This window comes from Pseudophryne corroboree, chromosome 2, assembly GCF_028390025.1.
Source record: "Pseudophryne corroboree isolate aPseCor3 chromosome 2, aPseCor3.hap2, whole genome shotgun sequence".
NCBI lineage: Eukaryota > Metazoa > Chordata > Amphibia > Anura > Myobatrachidae > Pseudophryne > Pseudophryne corroboree.
In genome coordinates, this window is record NC_086445.1 from 856,718,564 (window position 1) to 856,736,423 (window position 17,860).

At 46.2% G+C, this 17,860-nt stretch overlaps 1 protein-coding gene across 1 annotated transcript in view; it reads right to left on the bottom strand.

Moving 5' to 3' along the window:
- The window catches only part of TRPV1 (transient receptor potential cation channel subfamily V member 1), a 215,442-nt gene that overhangs the window by 42,591 nt on the left and 154,991 nt on the right, over positions 1 to 17,860 (bottom strand). The window contains exons 11-12 of the mRNA XM_063955821.1: positions 14,765 to 14,831; positions 4,192 to 4,502 (exon numbers count right to left, since the gene is read on the bottom strand). Coding sequence (XP_063811891.1) covers positions 4,192 to 4,502; positions 14,765 to 14,831 — 378 coding nt within the window. The remainder of the gene's footprint in view (positions 1 to 4,191; positions 4,503 to 14,764; positions 14,832 to 17,860) is intronic.

Here is a 17,860-nt window from a genome sequence, read left to right on the forward strand (position 1 = left end):
CAGTCGCCGTAGTGCTGCTGTGTGTCTGGTTGGAGTGCACCAGTTTCCAAGATCTGTTGTGCTCAGGTGACTGAGTGTCAGGAGCCACATTTGAATAAAGAAAGAGCCTCATGCGGCTCAAGAGCCACAGGTTGGCCATGGCTGATACAGAGCCGTCTTAACAGCAGTGTAGGCCCCTGGGCACAGCAATGGACTGGGGCCCCTATCCAACCATCAGTGGTAGGGGTTGCTATCAGTGGCAGATTTGATGTCCCGCGGGGGGTATGGGTGTTCTATCTTTCGCTCAGCATGTAGGACCTGGAGAAATAATTTCTGCTAATTACTCCTTTACTGCACAGATGGGACGGGAACGAGAACACTAAACTGTAGAAGGGGACATTGTGCTGAATGAAGGGGTCCTGGTACATGACTTCCAGGGTAGTAGGGGGTGTTTAATACACAGAGGAGGGGTGGATAGTGGAGTGGGCTTAATATTCAACATTTTCCGGGGGTCAGGGAAGCTTGCTTTCCTGCAGATATCTCCAGTTCCTGGGAATAGATTTCTTAGCTTTAATTGGATAGAAAAAACTAGAGAGTCCCACCTTTCAGGAGGTACTGGGGACTTGGGGATCAGAGTTCAGGAGCCAGAGCAATCCACCAACAAAAATATAAAACTACATATTAAGTGTGTGGAGCTGGAGCAGGGACCAGCTGCTTGAAGGCTGATATCTCTGGTTCTGGGCATAGTAGAGACAAGCGACAAGGTCCACTGAAAGGGGAGAGTCCCAGCTTTGGACAATATCCTCAGAAAAACTCTAAGTCAGACAGAACCCGAGATATCTGGCTGGTAAGAACAATTAACAGGCTTGGATGGGGACCACTGCTTTGAAGTCGGATATCTCCCGTTCCCCAGGGCCGATTTTCAAAAATCTGGTACCCCTGGAAAGAGGGGACCCTCAGCTATCAGCCTAGGGCCCTTTTGCCCCTGGGGACCTTGGGCAAGAGCCCATTGAGCCCATATGAAAAGACGGCCCTGGGCTGATATAGAGTATATAAAAAATATAAAGAATATATTAGAAAAATGTAATTTGTATTATTCGAATCATTTTTATAGTCAAAACAATGCATACCCTCCAACTGTACCTTTTTGACAGGTACAGTACCTTTTTTTATGGTCTGTACCGATTTTTGGCTCTCCAAATTGAAAGTATAGGAAAAGGGGAGTGACCACGCCCCCTTTACCCGTGGCCACACCCCTTTTTGAATTTGTACCGATTTTTATGTGTAAAATGTTGGAGGGTATGACAATGGAGTAAAAAGTCTGTGGCAGGTGAGGTAATGACTCCTCTGCTTACCTTTTCCTCACATCTCTGATCAACACTCACCAAATTCCCGGTAGTATATACTGCTGCACCTGTGTATAATGCCCACGTGATCCCTTTGGCTCATATATTATGTGTAAATCTGGCTCTCGTACTAGCCAGTGCCTCCCCAGCCATTTACCTCACTGCACGCCCCTGCAGTAACCATGACGATGTTTATAATGTCGACATGGTTACGTCAAAATGTCAACGTGGACAGGCACCAGGTCAACATCCTCAAACTGTCAACATGTTCAAAATGTCAACATGAATAATGAGCTTTAGGGGAAACTCAGCAGTGTATTTATTACATGTGGCATTAGTATGTATAGTGTATATATTACACTGATCAGCGTGTGCCTGGAAATGTACTTGTCTGCTAGAGCGCAACTTGGAGACACAAAACCATTCCTAAGAAAATCATAGCATGATGACGTCTGCCAGCTCAGAGCTAGTGTTACTTTCAAGCTCTTATTCAGAATGGCAATGCCTGTGTACCCCTTCCCGCACATAGCAAAGAACACCCCTAAAAGGTGCCTTCTCCACCCATTTATGCCATTCTAGTGCTAACCCTTGTGCTCTGTTGAAGATGCACAAACCTTCCCTGTTCCTACAATAGACTAGCAGCAGATATTACACAGGTACTGTACAGCAACTTCAAGAGGAGTTACCATATGTATTACATAACAATATGTAAAAGTCAGAGCAATAACATCACTAACTCATACCTGGGCTACCACACTGCAGTTTACTGTGTCCAGTCCCAGAGTCATAAATGATCCCCATTGTTTCCCTGTGTTTAAAGTTATATAATTATTTCCCTTATATAAGGCCTAATTCAGACCTGATCGCAGCAGGAACATTTTTCTCTAATGGGCAAAACCATGTGCACTGCAGGAGGGGCAGATGTAACATGTGCAGAGAGAGTTAAATTTGGGTGGGGTGTGTGCGTACTGAAATCTAAATTGCAGTGTAAAAATAAAGCAGCCAGTATTTACCCTGCACAGAAACAAAATAACCCACCCAAATCCAGTGCCGTTTCTTGCAGCGGGGCGCCCGCCGCGGCACTTCTTGAACACTTTAAAATCCATTCCCACCTCCTCCGTCCTCCCGAGTACCCAGCTCGGGGGGCGGAGTTTTGTGGAATGACGCGATCGCGTCATGACGTCACGATGCAATCGCGTCATTCCACGAAACTCCGCCCCCCGAGCTGGGTACTCGGGAGGACGGAGGAGGGGGAGCCAAGCCGGCGGCGCCGCGAAGAGGAGGGAGAGGCGGCGAAGAGCGGGAAGAACCGCTTCAACTGTAAGTCAGCCTCTCCCTCTCTCTCTCTCTCTACCCCCCCTCTGCCACCTGCCATCATGTATACAAAGGGGACACTTGCCTGCCATAATATGTTAAATGGGGACACCTGCCTGCGTACTGTGTAAAATGGGGACACCTGCCTGCGTACTGTGTAAAATGGGGACGCGTGCCTGCCGTACTGTGTAAAATGGGGACACGTGTCTGCCGTACTGTGTAAAATGGGGACACCTGCCTGCCGTATTGTGTAAAATGGGGACTCTTGCCTGCCGTACTGTGTAAAATGGGGACACCTGCCTGCCGTACTGTGTAAAATGGGGACACGTGTCTGCCGTACTGTGTAAAATGGGGACACCTGCCTGCCGTACTGTGTAAAATGGGGACACTCGCCTGCCGTATTGTGTAAAATGGGGACACTCGCCTGCCGTACTGTGTAAAATGGGGACACTCGCCTGCCGTATTGTGCAAAATGGGGACTCTTGCCTGCCGTACTGTGTAAAATGGGGACACCTGCCTGCCGTACTGTGTAAAATGGGGACACTCGCCTGCCGTACTGTGTAAAATGGGGACACTCGCCTGCCGTACTGTGTAAAATGGGGACACTTGTCTGCCGTACTGTGTAAAATGGGGACACCTGCCTGCCGTACTGTGTAAAATGGGGACACCTGCCTGCCGTACTGTGTAAAATGGGGACACTTGCCTACGTAATGTGCAAAATGGGGATTCTTGCCTGCCGTACTGTGTAAAATGGGGACTCTTGCCTGCCGTACTGTGTAAAATGGGGACACTTGCCTGCCGTACTGTGTAAAATGGGGGCACGTGCCTGCCGTACTGTGTAAAATCGGGGCACGTGCCTGCCACAATGTGTAAAATGGGGACACTTGCCTGCCGTACTGTGTAAAATGGGGACACTTTCCTGCCGCAATGTGTAAAATGGGGGCACGTGCCTACCGCAATGTGTAAAATGGGGACACTTTCCTGCCGCAATGTGTAAAATGGGGACACTTGCCTACCGTGCTGTGTAAAATGGGGACACTTGCCTGCCGTGCTGTGTAAAATGGGGTCGCGTGCCTGCTGTAATGTGTAAAATTAGGACTTTTTTTTTTTTAATCCTGTGGTGGCCGTGATGATGAGATTAGATGAGGCCACGCCCATCTTAACAAAACCACGCCCATTTTAATGAGGCCACACCCCCTTGTCGGGAGCGCGCACATGCTTTTACTCTTTATATCTATGGGGGGGGCGCATTTTTTTTATGCAAATGGGGGGGGGGTGCGCATTTTGAAATCTCGCACTGGGAGCCAAATTGGCTAGAAACGGCCATGCCCAAATCTAACTCTCTCTGCACATGATATATCTGCCCCACCTGCAGTGCACATGGTTTTGCTCATTAGAGGAAGATTTTGCTGCTGTGATCAGGTCTGAATTAGGCCCCATAAAGTAAACTCTGACACAATGTAATACTCCGTGTAATATACTAAGTCAATTGTAACTGAAACAATATAAGAATTATTTTGCAGAAGGTTCCAAATTTGAAGAACTACACTACCTGCAGCTTCCAGATGCCTTTACTCTCCTGAGCGATCTTGCTCACTGTTTCTCCCATGAGAGCTATGAGCATGTTAAGCAGGAGGATATAGGTGAGTATGACATATGTAATGAGTAGGAAGATAAATATAGTCTTGTACTTGTAGTTCTCAGTGAACTCCAGGTCTCCCATTCCAATGGCAAACTTGAACAGCTCTTGGGAGGTGTAGTACAAATTGTTGTAAGACGCAGGATCGGCTTTACAGCAACGCTTTGTGAAGGACGTACTGTTTTCACTCTTACTGTCTCCATCCTCTATAAGAGTCACCAATGCTGCAGGACAATGTGCATAACAGAAGGAAATACTTTTTAAAACACACAATGTTTGTTAGCAAATAGTAAACTGAGTGGGGATAAGGTATATTACAAAATGTCACTTGTACAGTATCTTTAAAGTGCCGATAGACCAATAATAAATCTGCCATATGACTCATACAGACTTTTTTCTGAATAATAAACTTTTATTTAACTATTCAGTAATGCATAACACTTTGAATATGCTTATGTCACGGGTGCAAGACTGCACAACCGAGTCCACAGCAAATACTTGAGGAGGCCCAAATGATGATGATCCAGCCTCTCTACCCCACTGCTCTGTTATCAGAAGTGCATATGGGGGAATTTTTGTGTGGAACCAGCACATACTCAGAAAAGTCATAATACCATGGACCGCCAGACCGTATGGAATACTGCCGTGGAGACACTGGCCGCAGGCGCCCCATGTGAGACCGCAAGGCTCGCCTAGCTTTAGAAATGGCCCTGACTATGCTTTACGCTAGAAGCCAGTGTTCAGCAATCACCTACTGGAATTATTTGTTTTCTGCATTGACACCTGCTGGCTATTAATGGAAATGCAGCTGCCAGATTTTAATTACTGTATGTATGTATGTATGTATGTATGTATGTATGAATCCATGTATGTATGTATTATTATTATCATTTTTTTTATGACACTGAGGTATCTGCAATGCCGTATAGGGGTTCACAATACAATTGAACATCTATACATAGGATAACTGTAACAAACGATACTTCCCACGCAAAGTGGAGTTAATAATAGAAGTGAAGGGAAGGGTAGAGTGAATGTCTAGTAAAGCAAGTAATGCTTGGGGAAGGGGGAGTGGGGTGAGTAGGAAGTAAATCTGCATTCAGTAATCCAGTCCTCCCTGCTGCAGCTGATATCTGCACTTAGTTTCCCTTCTCACACTTTCGATTCTGGTGCATGGCCATTTACATGGCATTCTGGGGTGTGATTTCGAATGTAATGATAGTGATCATAGACCGTGACATCACTCCCAGTGGGACGAAGCAGCAGCAGAAAATTCAGTTTGCACATGTGCTGAATGGATTACCTCTTTTACAGCCGAGGGATGGACAAGGAAAGTTACTGCGTCAGTTAAAGCCCAGCTGGCTACAGTCGCATTCCATTGCGACCATGCCAGGTAAGTGGCTAAAGTAAGAAACAATTTTAACTTGCATCCTCTCCACCTCAGTAATCTCACACCACAAAGGTCAATCTCATTTCTGCATTGCTCCACAAAGCAAGACACAATAAAGAGCGCCATTGGACAGACCCACTTGTGCAAAACAACTGTGCAGCAGATGTTTTGCTACGCAGTGAAATCAGCCATTTTGTAACCTTTACCACTATTCATGAAATGAAGAATACTAGATCATATATTCATCAGAGATCTCATTGATAATTAGTTACATTTGTTAACCATAGGTATTTATTTATATTTTGGGAGTTGTCTATATAGCCGATGATTTTGTTCAATTGGTATGATAATGTAGAGGGTATTGAATTTTTATAATACAAACCTCTTGACAACTGAAGCAATACTTATGCCAATTTCTATTATGTCCTAGAGGATGCTGGGGTCCACATTGGTACAATGGTGTGCAGAAGGCGGGGTCCTGGTCCAGGTGAATTATCCTTGTGCAATCCATACAGCTACACTTCCATCAAAGCTGTCCGGCTGACCGCGGCAAGAGGCCGTTTTCCACTTCACCGCAGCAGCTTGCTACTACCGCCGACCAGCGACCACGAGAACAGGAGACGGCCGCATATTCCTCCATAGCGGCAGGTACTCAGCATTGGGCAACTGATCTCTCCACTCCGCTGTGCATAACATCGGGCATCGCAGCAGCTTGCCGGCCGGCGACCAGGAGAACAGGAGACGACCGCACACTCCTTCACAGCGGCAGGTACTCAGTATTGGGCACCGGATCTTTCCTCTCCGCTGTGCACAACATCGGGCAACGCAGGACTTACTAGCCGGGGACGCTCGGCTAGTATATACCAGCCCCTGTCGGAGAGGTAGTATACGCTCTTAATATCTATCCAGTGAATGATAGAAACTTACCATCTGGAATTGCATTTAAAAATCCTCCTGTTTCCACTATATTGCACAATAGGAAGTATTCCTTTGGATAGCTACTTTTACTATACGGCTGAACTTTTATATCACCTGAGACAGATATAGGTGTGCTGTCAATTTACATGTTTTAAATTGTTTCTATTATGAGAATAAATACTTAATATATTACACGTTGTGCTCTCTACTTTTACATAGCTGCTGATACACAGCGCAGCCACTTTTTGTTGTTTCTTAGTTTAGAAAATGTGCCCGGAGGAGCCGGTCACAGCTAGGGGAGCTCTCCTGAGTTTTCCTGGAAAAATGTTTTTTTTAGAGTTTATTATTTTACAGGGAGGCTGCTGGCAACAGCCTCCCTGCAGCGAGAGACTGAGGGGGGGGAGCAGTGTCCGCCCTGTGGGGTCTGAGCCACTGACTCCGCTTACTGGACACTGAGCTCCAGAGGGGTCTGGTCGTTTTCTACCACAGGGGACCGCTCGCCCCAGCAGCATGCCGCCACCCCCTTGCAGAGGGGTGGCAAGTGAGACACCGACCCCCCTAGCAAGTGGAGGGGTCAGGGTAGGAGCTCCGGGGATGGCTCAGAGGTACATGGTGCGGTGCCCTGCGCCAGCGCGACACCCTACACTGGTCCAGAAGCCTGTCAGGGTCCCCGCATCTCAGCCAGCACTATATCCTCAGGCCAGTATAATCTGATGAAGAGCGGGAAGACAGCACCATTAAATGGGCGGAGCTTCTCAGAGCGGACCCAGCAGCGTTCAGCGCCATTTTCCTGCCTGCACAGCGCTGACAAGGAGAATCAGGTCCCTCCACAGCAACTCCAGCTATCTACAAACGGTACCAGGGGGTTGTAGAAGGGGGGGGGGGGCTGCAATACGACTGTGTATCCTATTAAGGCACACAGTCTGCGTTGAAAAGGGGTCTTCCTTTGGTGCAAAAGCGCTGTGTGTGGGTTGGCTCCAATCTCTGTGTCTCTCTTGCCATTCTTGGGGGGAAACTCTGTCTGCCATCCCCTGTGTGTGTGTGGAGTGTTTGGTGCTCTCCTTTAGCTATGTCCAGGGACACTGTGTCATATGCTGCAGAGGATTTGTCCTCCCAGGATGATCCCATTCCATGTAATCAGGATAGCACTGGTTTAGCACAGATACCAGCAAGGGAGCCTGAGTGGTTTTCCTTTATCAAATCTTGGATTTCTCAGATGTCTAACAGGGTTGCCAGTAATTAATCTGCAACCAAGGTATTACAGAACTCTATGGCAGTATGGCCCGTTTCTGGTACCTCGGGACGCCCCGCTATATACCCCCACAAACTTGAGCTTGTGCATATCACGCAGGATGACACGGATACCAATTCTGACACCACAGACGGTGATGGGGATGTGTTGCTGGGGTCTGCATCTCTTGCAAAGGGGGTGCAATTGATGATAGAGGCTATCAGGGATGTGTTGCATATTAATGATACCACACCTGAGCAGGTTGAGGAGGCTTTTTTCACTGAAAATAAAAAAGCCTCGCTAACCTTCCCTGCGTCAAAGGAATTGAATGCTATATTTGAGAAAGCATGGGAAAACCCTGAGAAAAAATTCCAGATCCCTAAACGGGTACAGGTGGCGTTTCCTTTCCCTGAGGAGGATAGCAAAAAATGGGAAAACCCGCCGATTGTTGATGCATCTGTGTCCAGACTCTTAAAGAAGGTGGTTCTACCTGTTCCAGGATCTACCGCCTTAAAGGAGCCGGCTGATCGTAAAATTGATAACACACTTAAATCAATGTACACCGCTTCAGGGGCCATATTACGTCCCACTATTGCTAGTGCATGGATTGCAAAGGCTATAGTAAAGTGGTCGGCTACCTTACTAGAGAATTTGGATACGATGGATAAGGGTGATGTTGAAGAATATTTACGCAACATTCACGATTCAGCAGGTTTTATGGTAGAATCCATGAAAGACCTGGGTTCCATTGCTGCGGGAATCTCTTCCATGTCTGTTTCAGCTCGTCGGGGACTGTGGCTGCGCCAGTGGTCGGCCGGTGCGGAATCCAAAAAGAGTGTTGAGTCCCTACCCTATACGGGTCAGGCTCTCTTTGGGGAAGCTTTAGATGCATGGATATCCACGGCTACAGCGGGTAAGTCTCCGTTTCTTCCCTCAGCTGCACCTGCTCCGAAGAAATTCTTCTCTTCTTCAGCAACACAGTTCTTTCGGCCTCACAAGCCTAGAAAGGCCAGACCGTCCAATACCTTCTTTAGGGGAGGTCGAGTTAAGTCCAAGAAACCTGCCGCTGCAGGTTCCCAGGAACAAAAGCCTGCTTCAGGTACGCCAAAGTCCTCTGCATGACAGTGGAACGCGCAGTCTGGAGGTGGGGCCAGTGGGAGTGAGACTCAGACAATTCAATCACGTCTGGGTATCGTCCGGCCTGGATCCCTGGGTGATAGATATTGTATCCTAGGGATACAGGCTGGAATTTCAAAGTCTCCCTCCTCATCATTTTTTCAAATCAGGCTTTCCAGCTCTGCTGGCAGACAGCACTGCCCTACAAGAAGCTGTCCAAAAGTTGGTGGAGGCACAGGTCATTGTGCTAGTTCCTCCTCATTCGCAAACCACAGGTTACTATTCGAACCTTTTTGTGGTACCGAAACCGGATGGTTCGGTCAGGCCCATTCTGAACCTAAAATCTAAAGGAGTTCAAGTTCAAAATAGAGTCTCTCAGGGCAGTGATATCAGGTCTGGAAGAGGGGGAATTCCTGGTATCCCTGGATATCAAGGATGCGTACCTACACATTCCGATCTGGCTGCCGCATCAGGCTTATCTCCGTTTTGCATTACTGGACTGTCATTTCCAGTTCCAGGCCCTGCCATTCGGCCTCTCCACAGCACCGAGGGTGTTTACCAAGGTGATGGCAGAGATGATGGTTCTCCTCCGCAAACAAGGGGTGAACATCATTCCATATCTGGACGAACTGCTGATAAAGGCATCGTCCAAGGGGAAGGTGCTGCAGTCCATTGTTCTCAAAACCCGCCTCCTCAAGATCCACGGTTGGGTTCTGAACCTTCCAAAGTCACATTTGGAACCAATCCAGAGGTTGTCCTTTCTGGGAATGATCCTAGACACAGAAGTGCAGAGGGTGTTTATTCCGCAGGAGAAGACGTTGCTGATACAAACAATGGTCCGGGATGTCCTGAAGCCAGCCCGAGTGTCGGTTCATCAATGAATTTGCCTGTTGGGAAAGATAGTGGCTTCTTAAGAGGCTCTCCAGTACGGGAGGTTCCACGCTCCTGCCTTCCAACTGGATCTCCTGGACAAGTGGTCAGGATCTCATCTCCACATGCACCAGAGAATACGTCTGTTGCCGAAGGCCAGGATTGCGCTCCTCTGGTGGCTATAATTACCTCCCCTTCTGGAGAGCCGCAGGTTCGGGTTTCAGGAATGGGTCCTTCTAACCATGGATGCGAGCCTTCGGGGCTGGGGAGCAGTCACTCAAGGAGTAACTTTCCAAGGAAGGTGGTCAAGTCTGGAAGCCGGCCTGCCCATCAACATCCTGGAACTAAGAGCCATCTACAACGGTCTTCTTCGGGCGGCCCATCTTCTAAAAAATCTGGCCATTCAAGTGCAGTCGGACAATATAACAATATAAGACAGTATAACAATATAACAATATAAGACAGTAGCCTACATAAATCGACAAGGCGGAACGAAGAGCAGAGCTGCAATGTCGGAGGTGACAAGAACCATCCTCTGAGCAGAAAGACACGCGTTGGTGCTCTCAGCAAACTTCATTCGAAGGTGGACAACTGGGAAGCAGACTTCCTCAGCAGACACGATCTCCATCCGGGGGAGTGGGGTTTCCATCCGGAGGTGTTCAAGGAAATAACAGACCTTTGGGAGTTACCCCAAATAGACATGATGGCCTCTCGTCTCAACAAAAAGCTTTGACGCTATTGTTCCAGGTTATGGGATCCACAAGCAGTGGCAATGGACACCCTGGTGTCTCCATGGGTGTTCCAATCGGTGTACGTGTTTCCACCACTTCCACTCATTCCAAGAGTTGAAGGGAGTTCTGCACATCCAACCTCCCTTTGTGCCACCTACGGTGCCTTGGGACCTTAATGTGGTGTTGCAGTTCCTCCAGTTGGACTGGTTTGAGCCTCTACAGGAGGTTGAGGTCAAATTTCTTACATGGAAGGCTGTCACGTCGTTGGCCTTAGCTTCGGCTGGGTGTGTGTCCGAATTGAGGGCTTTATCCTGTAAAAGCCCTTACTTGACCTTCCACGAAGATAGAGCTGAGCTCCGGACACGTCAGCAGTTTTTTCCAAGGTTGTGTCGTCATTTCATATCAACCAACCTATTGTGGTGCCAGTGGCTACTGACTCCTCAATTACGTCAAAGTCCTTGGATGTTGTGAGGGCTCTGAAGATATATATGAAGAGAACTTCTCGTCACAGAAAGTCGGACTCTCTATTTGTCCTATATGATCCCAAGAAAATTGGGTGTCCTACTTCTAAGCAGACAATCTCTTGCTGGATTAGGTTCACTATCCAACATGCTTATTCTACGGCAGGATTGCCATGTCCAAAATCTGTTAAGGCCCACATTACTAGCTATACCAGGATACAATTTATTTAGGAAGGATAGAATAGGAAGAATAGGAGGAGGGGTAGCAATGTATGTGAAAAAAAAGCATAAATGCTACTTTAATACAAAATATTGAAGACAAAACTGAGGCCCTTTGGGTCACCATAGAAACCGGGGAGAAGGATGTTATTCGCATTGGGGTGATCTATAGACCACCAGGCCAGGGGCAGGATTTGGACAGAAACCTATTGTTGGACATCACTAAAATGGCTTTAAAGGGAGAAGTCATAATCATGGGAGACTTTAATTTACCTGATGTAAATTGGGAGGGGCCTTTTGCAAATTCAGCTACAAGTGGCAAATTTCTACATTCCTCACAGGGAGCATCTCTCAAGCAATTGGTGACGGAGCCCACTCGCAAAGATTCAATATTAGATTTAATTCTTACAAATGGGGATAGGATATCCGACATATATGTGGGTGAGCACCTGGGATCCAGTGATCATCATGCAGTATGGTTTAGTATAAAGACAGGATCCAACTCCTGTCACACAAAAATAAAGGTGTTGGATTTTAGAAATGCTGATTTTGCAAAAATGGGGAGATGTTTAAGTGATTCATTGGCGGACTGGTAGAACTTGGAAGGAGTGCAGGAGAGGTGGGAAAAACTGAAAAGTGCAATACTAAGTGCAACTGATCTTTGTATCAAAAGGGTTAGGAAAAGCACCAGGAAAAGGAAGCCAGTGTGGTTCACAAAAGAAGTATCAACTAGTGTGAAAGCAAAAAAGATGGCTTTTAGGAAATACAAACAGACTCAAAATAATAATGACAAAGATGTGTATCTTGACAGACGGAAGGATGCTAAGAAAGTGATCAGATGTGCAAAGGCAGAAGCTGAGGAAAAAATGGCCCAGTCAGTAGATAAAGGGGGCAAAACTTTTTTTAAGTATATAAGTGAAAGGAGAAAATCAAATGGAGGAATAATAAGACTTAAGACAGAGAGTGAGAATTTGGTGGAGGGAGACAAGGCAATAGCAGATCACCTAAATAATTATTTTTGCTCAGTATTTACTACAGAAGAAGGGATGGGGCCACAGTTAAGTTGCAAGGACATTCATAAAAATAAGGTAGATGAAAGTACATTTACAGAGGAGAAGGTCCTAACAGAACTTTCACAACTAAAAGTGGATAAATCAATGGGACCAGATGGGATACACCCAAGGATACTCAAAGAGCTAAAAGATGCGCTGGTTACACCGTTAACAGAATTATTTAACCAGTCACTAAATACAGGTGCCATTCCAGAGAACTGGAAAAGAGCAAATGTAGTTCCACTGCACAAAAGTGGAAGCAAGGAAGAAGCAAGTAACTACAGACCAGTAAGCCTTACATCAGTAGTGGGGAAAGTAATGGAAAAACTATTAAAAGAAAGAGTTGTGGAATATCTTAAATCAAACCACTTACAGGATCCAAAACAGCATGGATTTACTGGTGGAAGATCATGCCAAACAAATCTTATTGACTTTTTTGACTCTGTGACGAAAATAATAGATCAAGGGGGAGCTGTAGATGTAGCATATCTAGACTTTAGTAAGGCATTTGACACTGTCCCACATTGCAGACTGCTAAATAAACTTGAAAGCGTGGGGGTGGATTATAAAACAGTTAAATGGATAAGAACCTGGTTGCAGGATAGGAAACACACAGTTGTAGTTAATGGAGTGCAATCTATGGAGGGAAATGTTACCAGTGGAGTACCCCAGGGATCTGTACTTGGTCCAGTTCTCTTTAATATCTTTGTTGGTGACATTGCAGATGGTATTGAAGGGAAGGTATGCCTTTTTGCAGATGATACAAAGATATGCAACAGGGTAGACACACCGGGAGGGGTAAAACAAATGATTGATGAACTAGCTAGGCTTGAGAAATGGTCAAGAACGTGGCAACTACAGTTTAATGCTAAAAAATGCAAAATCATGCACTTGGGTCTCAAAAACCCAAAGGCTAAAGTATCAAGGGTACTATAATGGAAACTACTGAGGAGGAAAGGGATTTAGGAGTCACTATTTCAAGTGACTTGAAGGAGGAAAGCAATGCAACAAAGCAATGAGAAAGGCAAGTCAGATGCTTGGTTGCATAGGGAAAGGAATCAGTAGCAGGAAAAAAGAAGTGATAATGCCACTGTATAGGTCATTGGTGCGGCCCCATCTGGAATACTGTGTCCAGTTCTGGAGACCATATCTCCAGAAGGATATAAATACATTAGAGAGTGTACAAAGAAGGGCAACTAAAATGGTGCATGGCCTACATCACAAAACGTACCCGGAAAGGCTGAAAGATCTTAACATGTATAGTTTGGAAGTGAGAAGGGAAAGGGGAGACATGATAGGAACTTTCAAATATATCAAGGGTCTTAACAAAGTTCAGGAGGGAAACATTCTCAAAGGAAGAGAAGTATTAGAACTCGAAGACATACACTGAGACTGGAGGGGGGGAGGTTCAGGGGAAATTTAAGGAAAAATTACTTCACAGAAAGGGTAGTGGATAAGTGGAATAGTCTCCCATCAGAGGTGGTAGAGGCTAAGACTGTAGAGCAATTTAAACATGCTTGGGATAGACATAAGAATATCCTTACAAAGGATTAAGGTTAAAAAAGGGTTGAGATTACCTAAAGGATAAAAAAAAAGGGGCAGACTAGATGGGCCAAGTGGTTCTTATCTGCAGTCAAATTCTATGTTTCTATGTTACTCGTAAGGTGGGGTCTTCCTGGGAGGCTGCCCGGGGGTGTCTCGGCATTGCAACTTTGCCGAGCTGCAGCTTGGTCTGGGTCGAACACATTTGCAAAGTTTTACAAGTTCGATACATTGGCCTCTGATGAACTGAAGTTCAGTCAATCAGTTCTGCAGGAGCCTCCGCGCTCTTCCTCCCGTTCTGGGAGCTATGGTACATCCCCATGGTACTAATGTGGACCCCAGCATCCTCTAGGACGCAAGAGAAAATAGGATTTTGGTTACCTACCGGTAAATCCTTTTCTCGTAGTCCGTAGAGGATGCTGGGCGCCCACCCAGCGCTTCGTTATCCTGAAATCGTTATCTGGTTCAGTACATCTTTGTTTAGTTATGTACTGCATTGTTACTTGGTAAGTAATGTTTCAGCAGTTGCTGAGAGTTTCAAGCAACTTAGCTTGATGTGCCTTGTAGGTGTGAGCTGGTATGAATCTCGCCGCTATCTGTGTTAAATCCTTCTCTCGAACATGTCCATCTCCTCGGGCACAGTTTCTAGACTGAGTCTGGTAGGAGGAACATAGAGGGAGGAGCCAGCCCACACTCTCAAACTCTTAAAGTGCCAATGGCTCCTGGTGGACTCGTCTATACCCCATGGTACTAATGTGGACCCCAGCATCCTCTACGGACTACGAGAAAAGGATTTACTGGTAGGTAACCAAAATCCTATTTATTATGTCATTGCTATTTTCCATTCTTAGAAAATGAACTCTCATTTTAACAAAAAATATATTAGGTAATCTGGTGCATACAGACTTCATTATCCAGAAGGATAGAGCAATATCTACTGAGCCAGTCAGCCATACCTGCAGCAAATCCAATCATGAACAGAATGTAGACAAACATGAAGCGAAGCATATCTCTTAAGATCATCTGTAAAAGAGAAAATCACATACAGTATACTTAATAGTGAAATATTACCTCATTGCCTATTTAATCTTCTCATCACTGTAGATCACTTTGATTTCAGGTATGTAATAGCAACCTTAGTCAACTAAGAAATGGCCAAACGTGTTGGATTATGAATTTTGTCTTAGAGATCCATTTGTGTACTGCAATTGTCTACAGATTGGTCAGCCTAGTCTAAGCATAAAACACCAGACCAACTTTCAACCAATTATCCAACTGTCAGTATCCATCCTATTTGGATCCAAGGTATTTGTCTGTGAACACAGAGGCAGGAACCACTGCGCTACAGATGAAGCTCTATTGGCAAATGCTTTAATGGGGCAGTAATAGGGGTGAACTCTAGAACTAAGGCAAAGCAGTAGAGATTGATGACCGGCTGAAACGAGTAGGAGCCAGACTAGATACGGGAGGTGTCCAGACTGGAACAGGTAATTCTTCAGGGCTGGGTTGGAACCGGTGATGTCATTGTCTGGACTGGAACCAATAATGCTTCAGGACCGGGCTCTGACCAGACTGGAACCAGTGATGTCTCTGGATGCCAGGCTGGAATGAGCTAAGGCTCTGAGTGCTTGGCTGGGACCAGCTAAGGCTCAAGGTGCCGGGCTGGGTCTGGCTAACAGGAACAGACACCAGATTTGGGCCAGCTAGCAGGAACAAATGACTAGAAGGAGTCATTTTCCAGATAAACTGGAGGTTGATAGACCTGGCTTGAAGGTATCACTGTGAGCTGGCTGACACCAGTCTCTCTCTGGATAAGCAGGAGCTGGTAACTGAGTATTGCTGGGTACAGTAATGCTAAGAAGCAGATACAGCTGAGCTGGGACTGGGAAGTGTAATGACCTGATGATACTTGAGATTTTGAGCCTGATTCAGCTTCAGACGCTAATGTGGAAAAATAGCTATGAAGCGATTTCTGCACATCAGTGCATGCGCGTACGTGCATGTGCAAGGTCTTAAACTGCGTTCTCTTCAGAACACAGTTTAAGACCAGGAGGGGGCAGGAATCGCTGCACCCCAAAAGTGGTGGACCTCAGACTGCCTATGCAGGTAGGCTGAGTAGACCGGGGGCTACCTTTATCATGCGAGCACATTGCTGTATAGCGATGCGCTCGCATGTATGCAGTGGGGGGGCGGAGGGCCCAGCATGTGGGGCGGCGTTGCCCTGTGCTGGTCAGCCCCCAGCATGTTAGAGTAAAGGGTTGTAAGTGTGTATTTTTACGCATATCTCACAACTTAAGATGATTAGGCCCTAAATCTGTGTTTCAGGTGCTTGATCTGTGGCTGTAGACTGAGCAAAAGTTGCAGGAGATTCATGGGTTAATAGCATGAGATTCAGGGGTTAATAACAAGCCAGGAGTCTGGAACTCTGCAGCAGAATGAGGAATGCACTAATTTAGCTACTGGTTAACAGGTCTGAGATGAACTCTGGGTAATTTGGAAATAGGAAAGATACTCAGGTGAAGTTCACATGTGGATGACTAGTCAGCAAGAAGTCACAGCAAACTAGGAAGCAGACACTAGCACAAGTAGGTTGGCCAATTCCGGGCCATTTTTCAATCCCAGATATCGGGATTAAAAATGGTCAATCCCGGGATTGGCTTGTTTCCTGTGTGGCCGCCCCAAAGGCCCAAATAACTCCCCATACCACACGAGTGGGAGGGTGGTTCACTTCCTTCGGGTGCGGCGGGTGAACGGCGGCTGGCTGCGCACACTTCCTCCGGGTTCTGCGGCGTCCGTGCGGCAGGTGGCGGGCGGCTGGCTGCGCAGCGTGACCTCTGACTTCACGTCATGCTGTGCAGGGAGAGCCAGGAGGAGAGAGCCAGGCAGCATCTGAGCCGCCAGAGAACGCTCAACGCTGCCCAACACTGAGCCACTAGTCGCAAGTCTGCACAGCTCAACACCAGCTGTCCCTGGGTACAAGAGACGGTTTGCTACCCGGAACGCCAGAATACATGAGGTGCATCATCTACTCATTGTGGTAGGCTGAAGTACAGGTATCTCTGAGCAGCAGAAACTTTTATTCTTAGAAGGCATTGCATGAGGCTTTTGGTTTATTTAGTTTACTAACTAAAACATATATATTATTCGGTGAAGTGTTAGAACTGTCTGTTTTGCATTGTGTCCCTGCATTATGTTTTCTCACCATTAGGTGGTCACCAGACCTCCTTAATAGTATACTACAGTGCTGGTTCCTGCCACAGGTGCTCGTCTTCATACTTATTGAAGATCAGTGGTCTGGTGATTGATTACTCACTTTGATAAGTATGGACTACACCTGTCAGCTGGTTATTAAGTCTGCTTGAGCCCAGCATTCATGTGTGCTTCATGTCAGTTCTGTTTCCCTGTGCCTACTTAGGAATTCTAAATGCTAATCACAGCAGGACTCTGGGGCAGATTTATTAAGCACGGTGAAGTGATAAATTGGAAGGTGATAAAGTACCAGCCAGTCAGCTCCTAACTGTCATTTTTCAAACCCAGCCTGTGACATAGTAGTTAAGATCTAATTGGCTGGTCCTTTATCACCTTCCACTTTATCACTTCACCGAACTTAATAATTCTGCCCCAGTCTGTTACTAATCACTTGTATGTAAACTGCATGCTGCCTATTTTAAAATCTAGACAGCTTAATAAGGCAAGGCTGCCTGTAAACTATATATATATATATATATATATATATATATATATATATATATATATATATATATATATATAGTACATAGTACATGTTTTTTTCGCTGATCAACTTTTCACCAGCTTGGCTATACTGTATAATCTGGAGATGTTGCTTTGAAATATCTACAATATATTAACAAGGACATATCTGTGGGAACATTTATCATGGATCATTGAGGGTCATTCAGACCCGGCCGAAACAGCTGGCCGCAGCGCAGTTTGCCGGTGGCGGCTGCGACCGCAATGTGATTGACAGGCGATGGCATTGCGGGGGCGTGGTTATGTGATCACGGTAGTGGGATGGGACAGTTTTCAGGGCA